General features: G+C 39.5%; 1 protein-coding gene across 2 annotated transcripts in view; it reads right to left on the bottom strand.

The window, feature by feature from the left end:
* Window positions 1-23,329, bottom strand: part of VGLL4 (vestigial like family member 4) — a 131,480-nt gene that overhangs the window by 77,205 nt on the left and 30,946 nt on the right. The window contains exon 1 of one of the 2 annotated variants that reach the window (XM_060765939.2): window positions 5,728-6,340. The exons of the other annotated variant lie outside the window; for it this stretch is intronic. Coding sequence (XP_060621922.2) covers window positions 5,728-5,812 — 85 coding nt within the window. The 5' untranslated portion in view covers window positions 5,813-6,340. Of the gene's footprint in view, window positions 1-5,727; window positions 6,341-23,329 lie in introns of those variants that run through there. 2 annotated transcript variants of the gene reach the window in all.

Here is a 23,329-nt window from a genome sequence, read left to right as displayed (position 1 = left end):
AGTAAAGTGATAAAGGTGTGCGTAGGGGGATTTGGAATAAGAACAGAGAGGAAGAAGCAAGGAACTCACATACGGGTATACAGCACTTAAACCCTTTGACAAATAAACTCCTTTTTACAAGGTCAAGTTTTCTCTTAAAGAATTAAAACTCAGGAACACACCTAGACAGCACTGTCCCTGGAAAATCACGATTTGGGTAAGACTATAAGCACAATACTGGATTAGAACATAAGGACAGTGGTCTGCTACACTGTTCACCTTGTAGCCAAGAAGGCAACCACAGGAAGTGTACAAGCAGGATGTGAATGCAACAGCAGCCCAGCAAAAGACACACACATTTATTTATTTATCGTATCGGGAGCGGACCAAGGGTACAACTGTGATGTAGTTGAGAAAACACAAGAAGTTTAAAATCTTGGCATTCTATTAAATGTCTTTTGACCAGTAGCTGGCCACTTGGGAGTGCCTCTGGAGTTGCTATCAGAAGGTCCTCCATTGCGCATGTGGCAGGGCTCAGACTGCATTGTAATAGGTGGTCTGTGGTTTGCTCTTCTCCACACTCGCATGCCTTGGATTCCACTTTGTAGCCCCATTTCTTAAGGTTGGCTCTGCACCCATATACTGCCTCTAGTACACAACAGCCATTGAGACTAATCATCATCATAGGCTATCACTCATAGTTGAATCTGATTGCCTTCCAAGTGTACGGTCTTGGCGGTGGGTCCATAGGTGACTGCACAGGCCTATTTTTGATCCGCATATTCTTTCACAATGAGGACATCTATTTCCTGATGGAAAGTGGTCCTGACAAGGGTTGGCTTAAAATACTTTCCTCTTGACAAGTTTCCCTTTCAAACTACATTCATGCCTACTCAAATTCCACAGCACTGTTGGTAACAGCAGACCTCTAGTCAGAATGCTCTAGGGCCAAGGCTTCCCAGGTCTCAGTGTCTATGCCACATTTAAGGTTAGTATTGAGCCCATCGTTACATCTCTTTTCCTGCCCACCCACTTTCTGTTTTCTGTTCTTGAGTTGAGAGTAGTGCAGCTGCTTTGGGAGATGGTGATTGGGCATTCGGACAACACAGACAGTCCAGCAAAGTTCATGGCGGAGAATCATCGCTTCAATACTGGTGGTCTTTTCTTCTTCCAGGATGCTGACATTTGTTCACCTGTCTTCCCAAGAGATTTTCAGGATTCTTCAGAGATAATGCTGATGGAGTAAGTCCAGAAATTGACGCTAGTAGCCACTGATAGTTACGATCTCCATTTACTTCTCCAATTGGCTTTTACAGTTTTATGATTTGGCAGCCATTAATACATTTCACAGTAGAAAATACCACAATTTAACTATGTGTTACATGTCCTGAACCTTTCACAATTTAGCTTTAGTGGGTGACCCTAAGTTCTAGCATTATGAAAGACAACAAAGAGAGGAAGTGGGGCAGCTATCAAATAATTTGCTTCCGTAGCATTTTTAAGGTGTAATGCTGCACAAAGATCTCCTCAGCACTACCTTCTCTTGCATAGCTCTCTCACTGACCTGAAAATGATTGGTGAGCATACTTTCAAATGATTATATGCATAATTAACCCACATAATTTGTGTGCTATCCAGATCAAAATCAATGGAAATCTATCAAACAACTAAGGTCAGAAATCCCATTTTGGGATGAATCCCAAGAACCCTGCCAGACTTATGTTCCTACAACAAACTTTACAGATATTAATCTCATTTTACAAGTGGAAAGAGAAGCAGAAGCACAACTATTTGGCCATAGCCATGCTGCAAGCATCACTGCTACATCTGGATGTTTGCTTGAACCCATATCTCTAGCAAGACATGCTCCGTTTTAGGCATAAGTAAAAGTAGTAAATGAATCACAATAATGCAGCTCACTTCTCCCCCATTGAAATTTGCCCTATCATCATTGAACTCCTATTTAAAATGTTGTTCTTTAAAAAAAAATCCCCACCAAAAAGAAGTGTCTATCCAAGTATCTTCAGCTAGTGCCATCTTCATTTCTTCACAATGTTCCTAGGCTCCAACATGGTCTCAGAAGCATCTTAGGGAGATCAAAATATCTGCAAACTCGCTTTGTAGAATTAGGCTACTTTCTACTCCCTTTGCCCGTGGCAGCAAGCTACCCCCCTCCCCCTCCAACTGCATTTTAATAACACAAGAAGAATCATGCTGGATTAGATCAAAGGCATCAAGTTCACATAGCAGTCAACAAGAAGGCTCTGGGAAATAATCATACAGTCAGCCCTCCACATTCACTGGGAATATGGGTATAAGACTCCTGTGAAAGTAAAAAAAAAATGCAAATAAACTGCTATTTGTTTACCTTGAGTACTTCTATAGGAATTTCTTGGTCTTCCAGCACAAGTCCATAGTCAACTTTTGCCAGAAGCTGACCACAGAATTATATTGAAGGATCTGGAAATTCCTAGGGAAGTATTCTCTCTAGAAATCTCTAGATCCTCCAACATGACTGAAGTTGACCATAGAGTCACATGGAAAGCTCCAGACCAGTGGTTCTCAACCTGTGGGTCCAAAGATGTTTTGGCCTTCAACTCCAAGAAGTCCTAACAGCTGGTAAACTGGCTGAGATTTCTGGGAGTTGTATGCCAAAACACCTGGGGACCCACAGGTTGAGAACCACTGCTCTAGACAGTCCTAGAAGGAATATCTTAACCAAATCCATGAATAAACAAAACTGCAGAAGCCAGAACCGCAAATGTGGAGGGATGACTGTACTATGCAAGGAATAACTCAAGTCCCTCATAGTATGGTATTCAGGTCAGGCATTAGTCTAGTAAGGTGGCCAAACTGTTTGCAATGCCTTTAAAAGCTCACCTATATCTACATGGCTGTACAGGGGAGGTGAGGGATAAACACCTCTGCACTGATGGTTGAACACCAAAGGGAAGGTTGTAGTTTTGTTCACAGTAGAACCAGAGAAATTGTTGAATAATCCAATAACTGAAATGGAAAATAGGAGAGCACTTACCCAGCATGTAATTTTGAAAAAAGAAGCATAAAATAATACATTTGGACAAAGAGAAGGAAAATTCTTGTCACTGGCCATCATTCCTATATTAACCACTTTTCCTGTACACAATACACAACTATTTCCTGTGTGGCAATCCTATGATCAACTATACCATCTGACGTGACGGAATAGTGAGAAATCACATTTTTACAGGCAGCATCCTACTGCATTTAAGTGCTGGGAAACTTTATCTGCAATAAAGGAGAAGAGATTTGGATTTCTACTTCAAATGAGAAACATCCGAAATACTGCTTAGAAAGGTAGGTTGTTTGGAAAGTTCCTCAAGAACTCAATCATAAAATTAAAGCCATACTCCTATGAATAACCAGGTGTCTAAGCTAGATGGCCATCTGTCAGGGTGCTCTGAATGCAATATTCCTGCTTCTTGGCAGGGGGTTGGACTGGATGGCCCATGAGGTCTCTTCCAACCCTATGATTCTATGATTCCTTGAAAGATCACATGATTAATAAAAACATGAATATATTTCTTGCTAGGAAGATTATCTTCAGTGAAATTATTGGATCTATGATATTTTCTATTGCTTTGATCTCTAACTACAATGATTCTACATTGTGGAAAGAAGCATCCTGGGAAGAATCAGAGCAAGTCCAATTGTGAAAAAGATTATATAGGAGTAAAGATTTCTATTCCTCTGTAAAAGTGAACTATAAACCCCTCTCAGTGAGAACACTACTAAAGGAATTAAAAAGCATTATGGATGATTATACACAAGTCATGTGAACTTCATCAGTAAATTTATTTTTCCAGTTTGATAGCCATGTCAAATTTCTACACATAAAGATCTCTCTCTTGAAAGGATTAAGTATATTTTGGTATGACTGTCAATAAAACAAACAATTTGGGAGACATTTGTTCCAAAATATTTTATGTTCCAAGACAAAAAACTAATTTCTCCACTCCTGCTAATGGGAAGATTCAGTCTCTTACAAAATTTTACAATGTAAAAGTTAAGACTAAGATTACTATCATTGTTGATGTCCGACAGACTTTGGCACTGTTTTACAATCTTATACCAAAATAATATAATTCATTGTTATAAGGCCTTCCCAAGTTGTGTTGTCTGTCTTTCAATTCATACACGCTTAATTGCAGGAATAGAAGTAATAAATACTAAAGGGCAATAGTGTTTTATAGATTGAGTACAAATAAAAACTCTTTAAAAAGGACTGGCCTACGACTAGAAAACTTTATAACTGCAAAACAAAATTTGGGGGCGGGGGAACCTAATAAAACTCTAAGGACTGCAACAGTCACATTGATTTTCTTCTTCTTCTGCCACACTTCCAAATGTATAAACAGCCCCAATATTTGCTTTCTAGAACCATGAGTTAGCAGTAACACTCCAACGATTAACTAGCTGGCAAATACAGAATGAATACCCTCCTGGTTATGTTGAAAACAAAGGCCTTGTGAGTCCCTAACATGTTTCCAAGTGGAAAGATCTTGTTTATTTTCCTTTCCCTTAAACACAGATTTACATTTAGAAATCATTGAGTATCACAGGAAAACAAAGTCTTGATAATAATGTATTTTTTCCCCAACTAAAAACAGTGCAGATTTATGTTTTGGTAACACTGGCTATCACAAGAAAACAGTCTTAATCATCATAGAAAACCTTTCCAACTGAAAATTGGGGAGTAGGGAGAGTGATTTGTGCAATGTTTGTGTGTGTGGCGACAGCAAAACAGCCGTCCTGCCAAGCAGAATTATTAGCTCAGTGGTGCCTTCCTTTCTTTTCAAAGCCAAGCCATTATGGCTTCTCCGAACTGCACGTACATCAAAAACTCAAACTAAAAAGCAGCAAAGATTTGTAAAAAGGGAAGAAAGGGAGGGGAATGCTGCTTCAAAACTTGAATAATAGGAGCAAACAACTCCATGTCTGCAAATCACAAACATGGGAGTGGAAAAGAAGGGAAAGAAGCCACCGCAAAGGATGAGCATAAAGTTGTGTTTTCTAGCAGCTGTGTAGTTCTTCTTTCTGCTGGGGAAAGAAGCGGAGGCCGCCTTGAGGGAGGAGAAAATTGGGAAGAAAGGGGAGGCAGCCCTCAGTGTCAGAGATTTCTCAGAGCCGTACAGGAAATGAGAAGTCAAACAAAGGGCCACTCTGTCTTCTGTAGTCCAGGCACCCTTCCATCCCTGGAGCAAAGTAGTAAAAGCGCTTTATGATGCCCTGAAAACACCCATCAACCTTAAACAAAAAAACAAAACAAAAACCCAGCAAGAACATACCGCCCTATGATTCAGCCATTGTCACAATTTGTCTGCCCTTGACGTAGAAAGTGAAGCATGTTGATCTAATAACCATTTACAAAAGAACTCCTTCCAGCTGAAAAGTATGAAAGAAAACTGCTTTCACGCAACCATATTGCATTTGTAATCAACACACCCAAAATGCACAATATCTCATCTCAAAATGCAGCAGTCACATCCTTGAATCTAAAAATACACAATATATTGTCTTAAGGAAAAACACCTCCAGCAAAGAGATCAAATCTTGTGAAGGGTAAAAAAAAAAAAAAACTAAAATGGAAAGAAAGCAAAAGAGTGTCAAAACTAGACGACAAGTGAGACAGAAGTGACAAAGGCATAAAGTGACAAAACGAGAACACAAGTGAGAGAGGAGTGACAAAGGCTACAGAATTCATGTTACCTTCATATTGGCGGAGAATGCCAATATTGTTGTTCATCTTGTCCAAGTACTGATAGTTCAACAGGTCCATCTTCATAAATAGCATTTAGTGGGCTAGCAAAGAAGACCAGCTTGCTTGCTTTTCGCCCCCTAAAAAACACAGGCAAAGGCTGCTGGCTCTTTTCCGAGCCCCACAAGCTCAAGGCCCAGCCTCCAACTACGCAAAGTAATCTTTCAAAAAAGAGAAAGAGTTTGGAAAGGGAAATGCAAGAGGAGGGAGAAAGGAATCCCCTTCCTTTTGAACTAGAGGCAGAGAGTCCAAAGCAGTATATTGGGTCCCCCGATTCCTATGAAAAATGTTTGCAGGTCTCCTTCCAAAGTGGTGGAAAGGAGGGGGGATCAAACGGGAAAAGCGACAGCAGTCCTAGGACAAAGACATGCTCCTTCTCCTTACAGCCCGCTGCAAGTTAACTGCACTGACATGCAGGCTATGCTTGGTATGACTCCTATGTAAACTAGCTTCCTCTTTCTAGCAGGCGGAGGGGACTGCGCATGCTCAGCAAATCCCTGGAGCTCCTCAAATGTCAGGGATATTTTCTGCCCAAGATCAGGCCCTCCAAATGCACAGTGTTTGAAAGCAAGACGGGGAAGGAGGAGGAGGAGGAGGAGGAGATAGAAGGGGCCATGTCACAGCCTGCCCTTACAGGAAGCAGAGCCAAGGGGGGGGGGGGGGGAGGCAGCCACAGATTCAGGCAACCTTTTGTTTTTCTTCCTGAAGGATTTTTAAAACAACAGAAATAGAACTCAACTTTTTTCTTTCATGCTCCCCTTTCCGGCTGCTTCATTCTAATTTGTTCCTAAACTGTTTGAAAGTGCAGATTAATTACAACAGATCCATCCTGACAACATCATCATAACAACACATTGCTAATAAAGACTTAAGAATTGATATTAAAGGATCAATGTTTAGACATTTTAAAAAAAGCAGATTCATCAGAACAATATTCATTATACCAACACTGTGCTATTATAAACTTAAAGAATTAATATTAAAGGATCAATATTTTAGGGATTTTTTTTAAAAAGCAGGGATTATGTTGTTGAAGGTTCTCGTGGCCAGAATCACTGCATTGCTGTGAGTTTTCTGGGCTGTATGGCCATGTTCCAGAAGCACTCTCTCCTGACGTTTCACCCACATATATGACAGGCATCCTCAAAGGTTTTGAGGTATATTGTAAATGTAAGCAAGGGAGGTTTGTATATCTGTGGAATTTCCAGGGTGGAAAAAAGAACTCTTGCCTGTTGTTAGCCCCAGCTTCTGGCAGCCTAGAGCACTGAAAAGCCTTGCAGCGTCAAGGCTTGGCTGCTTCCTGCCAAGGGGAATCCTTTGTTGGGAGGTGATTAGCTGGCACTGATTGTTTCTTGTATGGAATTCCCCTGTTTTTGAGTGTTGTTCTTTCTTTACTATTCTGATTTTAGATTATTTTTAATACTGGTAGCCAGATTTTGTTTATTTTCATGGTTTCTTCTTTTCTGTTGAAATTGTCCACATGCTTGTGGATTTCAATGGCCAGCTAATCACCTCCCAACAATGGATTCCCCCAGGTAGGAAACAGCCAAGCCTTGAAGCTGCAAGGCTTTTCAATGCTAATCAAGTTGATCAGTTGCAGCATTTGCACTTGCCTCAAACAGATAAGAGTTCTTTCTCCCACCCTGGACATTATTCCACAGATATATAAACCCCACTTGCCTTGTTTCCAACAAAGCTCACAACCTCTGAGGATGCCTACCACAGATGTGGCCGAAACGTCAGGAGAGAATGCTTCTAGAACATGGCCATACAGTCCAGAAAACTCATAACAACCCAAAGGAGGGATTATCATTATATTAACCACCAGTTGCAAACTTTGAGGTCATCGCAGGCATAGGCAAACTTCAGCCCTCCATGTGTTTTGAACTTCAACTCCCACAATTCCTAACAGCCGAAGTCTTTAAGGTTTCTCTGTCTAACCAAACTACAAATCCCATGATACTATAGTACGGAGCCATGGCTTTGAAAGTGGTGTCAAACTGCATTAATTCTACAGTGTAGATGCACAGTGAGTTAAGGAGGCGCTATTGTTATGGTCTGATGGTTTAATTAATACATTTGCATATTTGAAGTAAGGGTTTTCAAAGAATTTAAAATAAATTTAAGAGTGGCATTTTATTATCTAGGGATTTGACTATTTGAGCTGGCTCTGTCTTCAAAGTAACAAAAGAACGCTCCCTCCCTCTCTCCCCTCCTGTTTCTTCTACTCTTATTTCAGGATGTGGTTTGTTTTGCTACACTGCAAACCTTGGTCCTAATGTTTCCTACGTGTTTATACAGATGGATATGAATCATCCCTGGAGGTGGAATATCAGTAATCAGTGTCATCATATGAATCTTTAGTCAATAGAAATCAATCTGGAAGTTCATTGCCTAAAAACCCAACTTCCTTTACTAAAATTAATGCGCTAACTGGGGAAGCTTGGCATTTATACTTTGGACATGATTTTCTCTACTTCTATATACCTCTTGCATATCTGCATAATTTCAGGAGTGGGGACATTTAAGTCAATGTGATTGAAATTACACATGATAATCTTAAATCACACTGATTCCAAATAGCCTATTGTAAGCACACCCGAGTAAAGGTAAAGGTTTCCCCTTGACATTAAGTATAGCCGTGTCCAAATCTGGAGAGTGGTGCACATCTCCATTTCTAAGCCTAAGAGCTGGCGTTGTCCATAGACATCTCCTAGGTCATGTGGCCAGCATGACTGCATGGAGCGCCGCTACATTCCTGCCAAAACAGTATCTATTGATCTACTCACATTTGCATGTTTTTGAACTGATAGGTTGGCAGAAGCTGGGGCTAACAACAGGAGCTCAACCCACTCCTTGGATTTGAACGACTCACTTTTTGGTTAGCAAGTTCAGCAGCTCAGTGGTTTAACTCACTGTGCCACCAGGGGGCGGTATATACTCTAGCACCCCCTATACCTGGGAAAAACCCAGCTCACCTGTCTAAGCACAACACATATACACTGTAGAAAAAAATGCAGCTTGACACCCCTTGAACTGCCATGGCTCAAAATCCTGGGACGTGTAGTTTTACAAGGTCTTTAGCCTTCTCTGCCAAAGAATGCTTGGTGCCTTGTAAAAACTACAACTCTTAGGACTCCATAGCACAGCCATAGTAGTTAAAGTGGGACCAAACTGCAGAGTCTGTCACTATTTTTAAAAAGATACATTCGCAAACCCAAATACTAAAGATCTTTATTTAACAGCTTTTCCTTCCACGTAAGCAGACTGAGAATAAAAGGGAAAATGAAGCAACAAGCTGTTATTAGGGTTTGCATTTCCTGTCCCGATTCCCTTGTCTGGGCTCAATATGCTGTTAGTTCTGCCTAGAAGTTTGGGTAATTGTGACTAACAAGTGCAGTTTGTTAAAATGAATTGGACTTCTTAGTCACAATTATCCCAAATTGCACTGATTTCAAGGGGCCTCTAGGTATTAGTATTTTTGGATTTAGACATACTTTTCCAATTTCTTAACTCAACATATTCAAATATGAAGACGTCTACCCCAAAGACGTTTAACTGGACTATCCCTCTCAAGTATAAACATCAGCAAACACCATGTTCCCTTAAAATTGGGAGAGTGAATGTATGGTCAAGACATGGTGTCAAATAATAGCTTCCATTTGCCTGCACTACTGACTACATTAGCTAGGCCCGATAAGAAATGAACATCAAGGCCCCATGTCTTTCATGCCTGCCTTAAAAAATTTTTAACATTATATTCAATTGGAAAATGCAATAAAGCCGTATTTAAACAGATGATGTCATATGCTTACAAAAAAAGACAGTGGGGCAAAGCAGGAGAAACAAAGTCTCAATTAAGATGAGTTCTATTATTTCCAAGACCACATTGTCTGAAATAAAACTATGATTTCACATTATTCTAAAGAGATCCACCTAAATATGGCCTGACAGTCTTTCTGTGCTTTCCAGAAAACATGGGGTGTGTGAAATATTGCAATTGCAAGGCTCCACCCAAAAAGATCACCAGAGGTCTATTCTGGGAATTTGTCTGAGGAATGCCTTTCTGTCCCACATTGTCCTGGCTCTTTCCAAGTGGTTTAGGAAATGAAATGGTTCCAATAACTTTCTTGCCCAGTTCCTTTTCCTATCCAGTTGCAAAATGTGGGCTCGAAGCATAACCACTTGTGGTGGGTGGATCTGGCATCACTGCTTCAGTTACAGTAGGGTACCATATAGTCATGGATTTCAGCTGAGGTTTTCAGAGAATGAGCAAAGGGAAGAGCATAAAAATGGCACTGTCCAAGAATTGGAAGCTTGGGAAAGAGATTAAGGAAAGTTAGGATAGCAGGGGTTGGGCTTTTTTTAAAGCTGCTGAAAGGAAGAATAAGAACATTGCATTTTGGGGGCCCTTAAGGGGGGAAAACTAACAATAAAGTTAAAGTTCAAGCAGTGGGTTTAATTTGGTTATCAGGAATACAATGTGATTTTAGGAAACAATTCAGTCATGAAACTTTCTTCCTTTCCTTGAATTTTTTTAGAGGCTATTGCGTAAGAATATATTGGAAAGAAGTATTATGTTTAAAGGTTCATACTAAAGTCTATTGTGATTCTTTGAGCCCGGTTTTTCAAAGTCTTAAATCAGAATGTCCCAATATTATAATTATTATTAGTAATAATAATAATAATAATAATAATAATAGCAGTGCTGAAAGATCTTGGCCTGCATTTAAACAGTGCACTTAAGCCACTCTGAGTCCCCACCCCCACCCCCAGGGGTTGAGAAGGGCGGGGTAAAAATGCTGAAAATAAATAAATTACACACAATGTATTGTCGAAGGCTTTCATGGCCGGAATCACTGGGTTGTTGTAGGTTTTTTCGGGCTATATGGCCATGTTCTCGAGGCATTCTCTCCTGATGTTTTGCCAGCATCTATGGCAAGCATCCTCAGAGGTAGTGCTGACAAAATTACCATCTGCCAGCTGCAAAAGGCTACCTTACTGGGATCTGCATGCATTATTCGCCGATACATCACACAGTCCTAGACACTTGGGAAGTGTCCGACATGTGATCCAATACATCAGCCAGCAAAGTGATCTTGTTTGCTGCAGACTCATCTTGTTGTGTTTCAAATAATAACAACAACAACAACAACTTAATTTTTACAGCCCGCCTCCATCTCCCTGAAGGGACTCGGGATGGCTTACATGGAGCCAAGCCCAATCACACAGAATTAAAAACATGGCATGTAAAAATATAACAACTGTGTTAGACAACATAAAACAACACTATAACAATATTAAAACAGGCAACATATAATCTTTCAAAGCAATTCAGAAGAGTTTGCATGACCCTCGATTTTATCCTTCCTTCCCAGAAGTATGTCAAGAATCTCTCAAAACTATTCTTGATACATTCCACATTTAAAAGAAAAGGAAATATGTGGATTTAGGACTGATTTATTTAAAAGATGGAAATGTATTACTCAATGCATTTTATTCTGCATCCCTTGAATACAAGCCAAGAGTTAAAGATATCAAATAGCAATGCAGACTATACTTCTTTCTTTCCAGCTTCACACCAAATCACAGGATTACCTCCTCTCAAAGGTTTGTCCAGTAATGTGTATGACCCTATCTTCAACTCTTTACACATCTTTTTTGCTTACAATTATATTCTACTGAATAGTATCAAAATGCTTCACTTAATCATTTCTCCATCTAATCCCTTATATACATCCAGCCAAATTTTGAACTTCTGAAATTGTATTTGTCTGTCTTATTTTCTCTCTTAATCATTCAGCCAGCACCTGAGAGTATGTTACATCATCAGTCCAAAAAATATATTCAAAGAAGTTGGCTACTTTCTTTATAACTACAATGTCTTTAAAATATCTCTGCATATTTATTTATTTACTGAATATTTATTTATTTACTTCATTTCTATCCCGCTCTTCTCACCCCTCAGGGGACATACAACGTACATCTTGGCAAAATTTCAATGCCTCCTTATACAAACCATATAAAACATAACATAAAATCACTAGAAAGAATAGATAGATAAATACAATTTAAACCTATTAAACATATTAAAACATAATAACCCCACACACAAATAAAAATATGGAATGATTCACTAATTTGCGTGTCATGCACGAATTTGTGCATGTGACCAAAAAGGGGAGAGGACGGATTTGGACATGCTGCAGTGACCCAAATCCCATAATTCAGCCTTGTAAGCAGAAGAAGGAAAGAAATAATATTATTTCAGTCACACCAACCAGCTCTCTCCATAAGATGGTGTAAATAAGGCCTACAAAAACACATATATCAGTAGTTCTAAAGCATTCCAAAGAAGCAGCCAAACCTCCTTGTAGATCATACCAAGAATATTATATAAACAATGTACATAATAATAATAATAATAATAATAATAATAATAATAGTGTGTTTTTCTGGCATTGTATATTTCTGCCACTTTTGTGATTGTTCATTTGTATTTTGATTCTGTAGCTCACTTTTCGATGGATGTCCAGGATCAGCAGAATCTACCGCAGTCCTTTTTATCCTGGACATCGATCAAGCCAGCACAGACTTTGTTTTGGTTTGTTTCTCCATAGTGCTAATGGGTTAGGTGCTCTTAGTTCCATTCCTCAGCTGAGATCTCTCTGACTTGGTTGGACCTGCTGGTAGTTACGCTACCGCCAGAACAGCTCTCAGCATCCTTGGACCACCACGACAAGGTGGCACCAGCCATAAAGTTTCCAATGATTACAGCTAGTTGCCCCTCCCAGAGCACAAACAGCCCGTAGTCTCAGTAATTTGCAAGCTGGCAATCACACAACACAAGGCCTAATGAGATATTCTCCATTTGCAGGATTATTTTTTAGATTTGTTTCTGGCTCAAAATAGTTAGTGAAACTTGGTAACTTGCCAACCCATTAAACAGTGTGTGATTTTTTTTGAGTAATTGTAACATGTTGCCATCATGAAATACTGGCATATTACTTTAAAATTGGGTCCATCATTTTTAAAAACCCTGTACAGTACTTCCAAAAAGACCTGAATGTGAAAAGCTTCCCACCTTTCACATTATTTTCCAAGGCAGGCAGAGAAAAATATGATAATATCAAATATTAAAGGGTTCTATGTGGAACCACATTTGTACGAACAGCAAGGGGGACATTGCACATACAATATAGAGCAGTGATATAAATATAGAACACTGACTCATACATCACTCAGTACCCTCATTCACGTACCTGTCTGATTCATCCCTTCCAAGGTATAGTGGCTTAAATCACTGCATCCAATGAATTCATTGTCCACTATCCATGATGCGAACATACAGAATCAGCTCATACAACTATGGCATCTATCAAACAGCATCAGAAGTAGAATAAGAGCCCCAGCAGAATAGGGTTCTCCATTTCATTTATTTATGCAAGGGCCCTCTACACATGCACATTTGCAAAGAAGAATGCGTAGACCAACAGATATATAAAAAAGGTGTTTAGGCAGAATTGCACTGGACCTTTGTTACTGTTGTTATTTGTAGGTTCCATCCTATGGAGACCTTATCATGGAGGTTTCTGGAGCAAGGAGTATGGGAGTCACCTAAGGTAACCAAATGGGTTTCCATGGTCGGGTGAGGAATCGAACTCTGGTCTCCAGAGTCATAGTCCAATGCTGAAAGCAGTCCACCATGCTGACGGCCACTGGAATTTTACCTGTCCTAATTTTCTCTTCTGTTCCATACATTCTGGTTGTCATCCTACAAAAAGAATATGCATTTTCTAGCACCAGCACACCAAAAGGTCACTGGAGTAGAATCCCTCAAAGATTTGGGTAGCACTTTGAGAAGCAGTGACTCCTGGTTGCACATTGTGTATTATTTAACTAATGTTGGCGGCAGCAAAATAACCTGCCAGGTAGCTGAGATGTGTTTTTTAAAAAGGTGAAACTCTTCTTTTAATATGGGATGTTGGAATGCCCTGTATTCCTTGCAGCACTTGGGAGGAAGGACAAGTCTGTTTAAGAGTCAATTTTCGCTATGAGGCAACCCTCTGTACAGGGTCACTTCTTGCTTCTTAATTTGCAGACATGAAATTGCAGTTTCCATTGCAAGTGTGTGTTTAGACTCCTGCAAAGTTGCGAATATTTCTGAGACAAGACAACTGTTATTCTCACTCTTTCTTTCCTTTGTTGTTTGCTCAAAGAGCCAAGTCTAAGTGCTGCTTTTGCATAATCAACCTTTTGGCCAAAGCTCCCACTAAGACATGTGCATATTCCATGATAAGAAGAGGGCATAATCCTCCTTTGGTCTGTAGCATGTGTCACATTGCTGAGGCCTATGTGGTTCACCTCTTGGTTAATCCAATCCAAAACTAAGATGGGGATGTGGTCACAGACAGTGGGAACGGGGAGATAAGGGACCAACCTCCAGGGTTATCCACTGGCCACAATTGTTCTTACATCATCTCTTCTGCAAGCCCAACGTTGCAGCATTGTCTGAGCAGAGACTGACTGGTATGGAGCCTGAATTAAATTATACTCCTCCAGCTCTGTTTTTATCATTATGAGAATGGTGTGGAATTACATAGGTAATGGATGTCAAGAGCTCAACTCCAATGTAAATTCGCTACATTACATTTGCATTACATTATATTCAATGCATTACACATCATATTGTTCCACCACTGCAAAATGAATGGTGATCTTATTTCTGCGAAAGAAGCACAGCTCCAGGACATAGTGCAAACTTACAGTCTTACCTTTAATGTTTGGAGAATGGGCAACTGAGAGAAAATGGTGATCCTATTTAAATGCCTGTCATGTTCATGATGGAACAAGGTTGTTTACTGTCACTCCAAACATTAGGGCTTCATACACTGTAGAATTAATGCAGGCTGATACTAATTTATTGCCATGGCTCAATGCTAATGGAACCATGGTGTTGGGTTTCATGCCTGACTGCACAAGTCTCTAGTCCTCAATAAGTAGTTAGCCTAGATAGTTTAGAGTGAGGTATTCCTTCCCCAAATTCCTTGTGCACGCCTACCTCAAAAAAGGGAGTTTGTCTTACTCATCCTGCATGCATCTATCGCTTCCCCCTTTGTATGTGATCTCTTCAGGGAAAAAGTAATTTCCTCTTTAAAGGTATTTTTATTGCCCTGGGCTGGCCATGCGGCCTGTCTCCATTTTCTGGGTCTCTCTTCCCTTTTTTCTCCTAGAGTGAGGAGGGTTCTTGCCACTGTCCAGGTGAAATGTAGTAGATATGACAATTTTGTAATTTTTCCTTTTTCTTTCCCTAGAAGATAGCTCAGTGAAGCTAGTCAGCTCCAAGAACCTTTTCCTATCCAGAATGGACTTCTTTTGTCTTTAATAAACATATTATTTTTAGAACCTATGAAGTTGTGGATCTACAACCCTATTCCATCCTATTGAATGGAAACCAATCCCTGCTCTTTACATGGAAGCTTCTGCTTGTTATGAACTGTGCTTCTGGCACTTTTCTATATTTTTGTGGAATCACCCCCAAGTGAGCCTAACAGCTCATGTCTTTAGCCTTCTCTGGCAAAGAGTGCTGGAGCTTCATCAAACTACAGCTCTCATGATTATGTAGCACTGAGCTACAACAGTTGAAGTAGTGTGTAGCTGCATTCTCCTACAATATAGATATACCAGGATCACAATATTTTGATGACCTTTTTTCTTTTTAGACATCCCCACTTTATAAAATGCTTTTTGTTGTAACATATATTCCAGCATTTCTCAACCTGGAGGTCAGGACCCCTGAGGGGTCACGAGGGGGGTGTCAGAGGGATCGCCAAAGACCATCAGAAAACACAGTATTTTCTGTTGGTCATGGGGGTTCTGTGTGGGAAGTTTGGCCCAATTCTATCCTTGGTGAAGTTCAGAATGCTCTTTGATTATAAGTGAACTATAAAACCCAGCAACTACAACTCCCAAATGTCAAGGTCTATTTTCCTCAAACTCCACCAGTGTTCACATTTGGGCATATTGAGTATCCATGCCAAGTTAGGTCCAGATCCATCATTGTTTGAGTCCACAGTGCTCTCTGGATGTAGGTGAACTACAACTCCAAAACTCAAGGTCAATGCCCACCAAACCCCTTTCAGTATTTTTTTCTTCATCGTGGGGGTTCCGTGTGGGAAATTTGGCCCAATTCTATTGTTGGTGGGGTTCAGAAAGGTCTTTGATTGTAGGTTAACTATAAATCCCAGCAACTACAACACCCAAATGACAAAATCAATCCCCTCCAACCCCACCAATATTCAAATTTGGGTGTATGGGGTATTTGTGCCAAATCTGGTCCAGTGAATGAAAATACATTCTGCATATCAGATATTTACATTACAATTACAGTTATGAAGTAGCAACGAAAATAATTTTATTGTTGGGGGTCACCACAACATGAGGAATTGTATTAAGGGGTCATAGCATTAGGAAAGTTGAGAACCACTGATATATTCTATATTCTAAAGCACGAAATACAAAAGACTAAAAAGCACCAAAAGTCTCTTGTTACCTTCATCAGATGTTTAAAATGGAATCATAAAATGGAAGATTGTGGGTTTCTCTCTCTCTAGCAATGACAGATATTAAAGTAGTACAGCATAAATTTAAAAAGTTATTGTAGATGGATCTTATGTTTTTATAGATTTGTTCCAGTTTTTTACTAGCTTGCATGCCACGGTCTTTTGGACTCATGGTTTGCTAATCCCCCCCCTTCCTGTGCATATATATGACCTTCTATCACCTGACTGGTTGCATCTCAGCTAAAGTGGGGGAAATCTTGTGCCACAAAACCCTTTGTTTCTGTTGCAACAACTGAAAAAATACAATAACCTTAAATATATTTATATTCTCAGATACATTATAAGTATAACACTGTCCCCTACTGGCAACTTTCAAAAGTAACACTTTGACTTATTTTTTTCTGCCACACTCATCAGGGTTTGGTGATCACATGCTTTTTATGTTTATACCCAAAAAAATTTGAAATAGCAACTGTGATTTGTGTCAAGTACCTAGGAAACTTAGTTGGTCTACAACTCCTGTATTCCTCCTCATTAGACATCATGGGAGTTTAATACAGTAACATTTGGAAGGATGCAGTTTATTTTGTTTAGTCAGGATAATGGGGTTTGAAATTAGATACTACGCTTGTGGATGTGATGTCTGATGTTAAAATGTCTTTTAAACTTTTCCCCAGCTCAGAGCCGCAAGTGCTATTGGGCTGCAATTCCCACTGTCTGCACTCTGCATAGTAGATAATCAAAACTGATGGGAACTGTCATTCAAAGCAATCTGGGGATGCAAACTGGGTAAAACCTAGAGAGCAATGACCACCTGTAGTAAAAGATTGTTGGCCCCCTGTATCCACGGATTCTCCATCCATGGAGTCAATAGCCCTTTGAGGGCAACTATAAGGATGATGATGTTATACAGGGTCCCCAATGGGGTGTGGGGAAGGGCAGTGGACAGAGGTAAGAAAGGAAGCAATGGGAGAAAGGAAACGAACAGGGAGACTGTTGTCACAGATGGCCGACAAGACTGGAATTTCCTTCTCCACAAAGCTCACCTGGTGTCTAAGTTATTATGTCACTGAAGCATCACAGATGCAGAAAAAACCTCAAAACAGCAATTAACTTTGATGGTGAATCACAATAAACCTATACCATACATATAGACATCAGACGAACAGCAGGTGGACCTTGGCCTAGTATGAAGTCCAGTCATTTTGCAAAACTTTGCATTAGGGCTTTGCCAGAAGCAATGGAAACATCACAAAGGAGGGGGGAAGGGGACATTTCCTTGTCTATTGCCACACAAAACAATACAGTATCCAGAAACCTGAAGTGCTCCGAAATCCAAAACTATCCACATGGGTGGTTGAGATAGTAACACTTTTGCTTTCTAATGGTTCAATGTATGCAAATCTAATGGTTCAATGTATGCACAAAATTCTTCAAAATACCATATATAAAATTGCCTGCAGGTTATGTATATAAGATGTATAAGCAGACCCCAAGTTACGAACAAGATAGGCTCTGTAGGTTGAATTTGGTTGTAAATTGGAACAGGTACATCTTTAAGTATAACTCCAGCTTTGGATAGCACAGGGGAGGGTTAACAACCCTATGGAGTTTGTTTTGATGTCTGTGCCCCTATTCAGAAGATTTTTATCTCACTTTCTATCCCTTGTGATATTTGGATTTTTAAAATTTTGGCTTGCTGTGGAAACAAGGACGGGTGCTAAAGCTTCAGTGAAAACACCTTTTCCCCATAATAACTCTTTCAGGTGTAAATTTCCCTTTCTAGGGCAAGATTTGTCTCATTTCCTGTTGTCTCACCCCCATGTCAAACTATGAAGTTGTTTGTATGTCAGATGTTTGTAACTAAGGGTCTGTCTGAATTACAGGAAGTGGTCTACCCCCATTTAAGGAGCTCCATCGGCTGCTGTTCATCTTCCGGTCCCAATTCAAGATGTAGGTTATCACCTATAAAGCCCTGAACAGTTTGGGACCTGCCTACCTTCATGACCGTATCTCCTACCATAAACCTACATGATATCTTCGATCTTCTGGGGAGGCCCCTTTCGCCCCCACCTCCATCACAAGTACAACCTGTGGGAACGAAAGAGAGAGAGAGCCTTCTCCGCTGTGGCCCCTCTGCTTTGGAACTCGCTATCTAGTGAGATTAGGCAAGCTTTTAAGATCTAAAAATTTGGCTCTTCTGATGTGCCTTTGGAGAGTGATCATATATCCCATCTCTGCCTGTTCTAACTACAATGCCATCCTCATGATGCACTTTCCATTCATCCTTAATTAAGGTCTAACACCACTGTTTATCTCTTATGAGCTTCTCCTTCAGAAATACACTTTCCCACTACTATCTTATCCAGAGTTTTAGCATTTTTATTCTGTGCATTTGGCCCGCCCATTGTGTTCTATCTCTTCATTATGTTATTTTGCAACTGTTTATTTTATTTTGTTACTTCATGTATCTTATTTTGATGTAATTTTTTGTTTCTTTGTATTTTAATACGCTGTATTGTATTTTTGGGTTTGGCCTCATGTTAGCAGCCCCAAGTCCCTTTGGGGAGATGGTGGGTATAAATAAAGATGATGATGGTTATTATTATTATTATTATATGAAACAATTTAATGTTGTGTTTAGATGTCGGTCTCATTATGTATATTTAAATATTCTAGATATTTTTTTTTAAAAGTCCAAAACACATCTGGATCCAGGTAATTCAGTAAGGGATACTTTCATAAAACACCAGATTTTGTGTCTTGTGGATATTTAGATTTTGATATGATTATATTTCGGAGACAAAGAACAAAATTCAAATTCTACACTGTAACAACTAAATAGTGCAAAACACCTAATCCAAAGGTTCACTGGCTTCTACATTAGAATAATGAATCACAGAATTGGAAGAGACCAGGAAAAGCACAAAGTATCCCTGACAGATGGCCATCTAGCCTCTGTTTAAAAGTTTCCACTACACTCCGAGGCAGAGACTTCCAGTTTTGAACAGCTCTTACAGTCAGGAAATTCTTCCTAATGTTCAGGTGGAATCTGCTTTTCTGTAATTTGAACCCATTGCTCCGAGTCCTAGTTTCAAGGGCAGCAGAAAAGAAACTTGCTCCTTCTTCCTTATGACACCCTTCTACATGTTTATACATGGCTATCATGTCTCCCCTCAACCTTCTCTTCTGTAGGCCAATCATATCTAGTCCTCATGGTCTCCAGACCTTTGATTGTTTTAGTTGTCCTCCTCTGGACAACTTCCAGCTTGTCAATATCTCTTTTGAACAGAATTGGATATAATTTTCCAGCTGAGGTCTAACCAAAGTGGAATAGAGATGCACCATCACTTCCCTTGATCCAAACACTTCACTCCTTTTGATGCAGTCCAAAATCCCACTGCTTTGCTGCTACATCATCCTATTGGTTCATGTTCAACTTGTTGTCCACAAATACTCCAATATCTTTTTCACATGAACTGTTGTCAAGCCAGGTATCATTCATCCTGTATCTTTGCATTTCATTTTTTCTCCCTAAGTGTGGTACCTTACATTTGTCCCTGTTGATATTCATTTTGTTATTTTTGGTCCAGCTCTCTAATCTATTAAAAGTAATTTTGAATTCTGATCCTGTCCTCTGGAGTATTCGATATGCTTCCTAATCTGGTGTCACCTGCAAACTTGATAAGCACACTTTAGTAATTACATGGAACACAGATAGTAAAAAGCATGCAGGTGAACAAGTGTGAAATGTTCCCTACAGTTTAGGTTGTGACAGTATAGAAAGTGTTGTCTAACATTATGTCCATACATGTGGTTACCCCATAACTTTGTTTCTGTCCATATTATGTCCATAACCTGTGCCCCTCTTTTCATTCTCTATGTCATAATATATTTCAATATTTAGGCTTTCTGTCATTTTGTTTTTAAAGTCTCAAATAAAAACAACAATTAAGTATGGCACAATCTCTGAAACTGGAAAAAGGAAATCTGGATCATACACTTGAGGCTGCTGACTAAAAAACAAGAATCTTAGGTCTAAATTTACATTTATGGTCTAAGCTAAAGAAAACCTATTTCTACAAAGGGCTGTTACAGAATCCATGTTTGATGTAACATTTAAAACTACAGCATGCTGACTCTTAATCACCACACTAGCTTTTGATAAATGTAAACAAACTGTTGAAGTCCATTTTTATTTGAAAAATTGCAGTAACTTAAAGTACAAAAGAGAGGCCTACTGCACTCATTATTTGCAGTTTTAATATCAACCAAGCACTTTCTGAGTTCCAGAAAATCTTGCTTAAAAGGTTTAGCTTAAGAAGATTAAGACAATACTTTAAAAAAATTAAAGTCACCCCCACAGAAAAGCAGTTCCTGTATTGGCAAGTGCAGACATAATCCATTCAATAACCTCTTTATCCTACAGCATTCAAAATCAAAATACAAACTAACTTAGTGATGCTGACATATTTTAAACTCAAAGGCCTTTATTTTACATTTGCTAGCTTTATTCTGCAAGTGGGCATTTACAACTCAAATACCAATTGCCAAAAAATCCTCCTGTAATCATGTTTTTCCCTGTGTTCCTTCGTTGATACTGTTGGAAATTGAAGCTAGAGGAACAGTGCTCACCCAAAACCTGACAATACCACCTGAAGCAGGTAATTTCATGAGACAGATTCAGCTCTGCAAAAGAGACATATCTGGCTAATGCTTCTACTTAGCTTTTCCAAAATCCTAAAGCTATGGTTAGAGAAGAAGTGGGGCAGCATAACTGACCCTACATGTATATCTATTATTTTCTAGTTACTGTACCAAAGAAAATATGGTGGACTTCTGTAAATCATATTCTTTGGGAGCATTTATTCAAATTTAAATATGTGAATAAGCCCTGGGCTCTACAAGACGAAAAGGTACATTTCCACAATCAAAGCCCTGGAGACTTCCTGTTGCCTTGGTAAGAGATCCAATGAAAGCCATGGCTGATCTCTAGAACAGGAAAATGGCCAAGGCAGTGGATGAAATGGCTCCAAAGCATCCTGGCATGTCCTGATTGCACCCCATTAAGTAGCCTGCTGTGTGAGGCTACCTTTGGAAACCATTTCTAAATTTCAGCAAATCCAAAATGCTGCCGTCAGATGGCTGACTGTGGCAGCTTATAAGGATCATATAATGCACTTACAGCTTGCCAAATCATTTCCAAGCAAAATTCAAAGTCCTGGTTTTGACCTTTAAAGCCCTTCACAACTTGGTCCTAAACTATTTGAAAAACTGTATCTCCCAATATGAGCCTATCTCTCCTCTAAAGTCTGCATGTGCAGGCTTTCTCCCTCCATCACAGAAGAAGAAAAAAGAAAGAGCCATATCTGTACCTGCTCTTCAGCTGTGGGACTCGCTTCCCAGAAGGTACTGTCGGCAGGTAAAGATATTATTTACTGACACATTTGCTTTTTAAAAGGTTGCAGGACATGATATGTCACCTTGGATTCTTTAATTATACAATAAATAAACCAAGTATTAATTAAATATTAAATAATTCAAATGTATACAGCCTACAAAAAAGAGGTAACATAATGCAAGCTGTTAACTATTTCTTGAATGACCTCAAAAATGTTATTTGTTTGTGAAAGGCTAAAGGTACAGAAGCAATCTGTCAGCTTTTACAGTTAAGTAGATACTTTGTTTCAGAAACAGTATACTTCTTGTTACCAGATGAAGAAAATAAACAACAGAGAATGCTTTGGTCCAGGGGTCCTCAAACTAAGGCCCGGGGGCCGGATGCGGCCCTCCAAGGTCATTTACCCGGCCCTCGCTCTGGGTCAACCTAAGTCTGAAACGACTTGCAAGCACACAACAACAACAACAATGTGTAGGCATCGAATTGTGCCTTTTGTAAGCCGCCCTGAGTCCCCCCTCGGGGTTGAGAAGGGTGGGGTAGAAATGCGTGAAATAAATAAATAAAATAAACAACAACAACAACAACAACAACAACAATCCTATCTCATCAGCCGAAAGCAGGCCCACACTTCCCATTGAAATACTAATAAGCTTATCTATATATATAAAAATCCTCTGCGCATAATGAGTATCTTAAAAACAAAAGAACCAATGAATGAAATCACACCAAATTTGGCAACAAAACGTCTCACAACACAAGGAGTGACCATCACTCAAAAAATTATGATTTTGTCATTTGGGAGTTGTAGCTGCTGGGATTTATAGTTCACCTATAATCAAAGAGCATTCTGAACTCCACCAACGATGGAATTGAACCAAACTTGGCACACAGGCCTCCCATGAGCAACAGAAAATACTAGCAGCATTTGGTGGGCATTGACCTTGAGAGTTGTAGTTCACCTACATCCAGAGAGCACTGTGGACTCAAACAATGATGGATCTGGACCAAACTTGGCACGAATATTCCATATGCCCAAATATGAACACAGATGGAGTTTCGGGAAAATAGACCTTGGCATTTGGAGTTGTAGTTACTTGGATTTATAGTTCACCTACAATCAAAGACTATTCTGAATGAACCCCATGAATGACAGAACTGGGGCAAACTTCCCACACAGAACCCCCCTGACCAATAGAAAATACTTAAGGCCATCCAGTCCAACTCCCTTCACCAGGGCAAGAAAATGTAATCAAAGCCCTCCTGACAGAGAGCCATCCAGCCATAGATATAGATAGGTATATATGATTCACACAGAGAGAGATAAAGTATTATAGATTTGAAAGGGACACCTAAAGATGGACAATTATATGTTGCATGTTCCAGAGTAGGCAAACCGGAAAATCTCTACATCAACATTGTCAAAGAAACATCAAGAAATACTGTTTACCCACAAGCATAAAGACACTACATATATTAGAAACCAGCACTTTCTCATTACTTTATTTTCCATATCACCAGACTGAGCCACAGCAACGCGTGGCAGGGGACCGCTAGTATTTGTTAAAATTGTTCTTCATTTTAATTATTGTA

This window comes from Anolis sagrei, chromosome 2 (assembly GCF_037176765.1).
Source record: "Anolis sagrei isolate rAnoSag1 chromosome 2, rAnoSag1.mat, whole genome shotgun sequence".
Lineage (NCBI taxonomy): Eukaryota > Metazoa > Chordata > Lepidosauria > Squamata > Dactyloidae > Anolis > Anolis sagrei.
The sequence above is the reverse complement of the archived record's forward strand: the minus strand, read 5'-3'. Positions and strand labels throughout refer to the sequence as shown.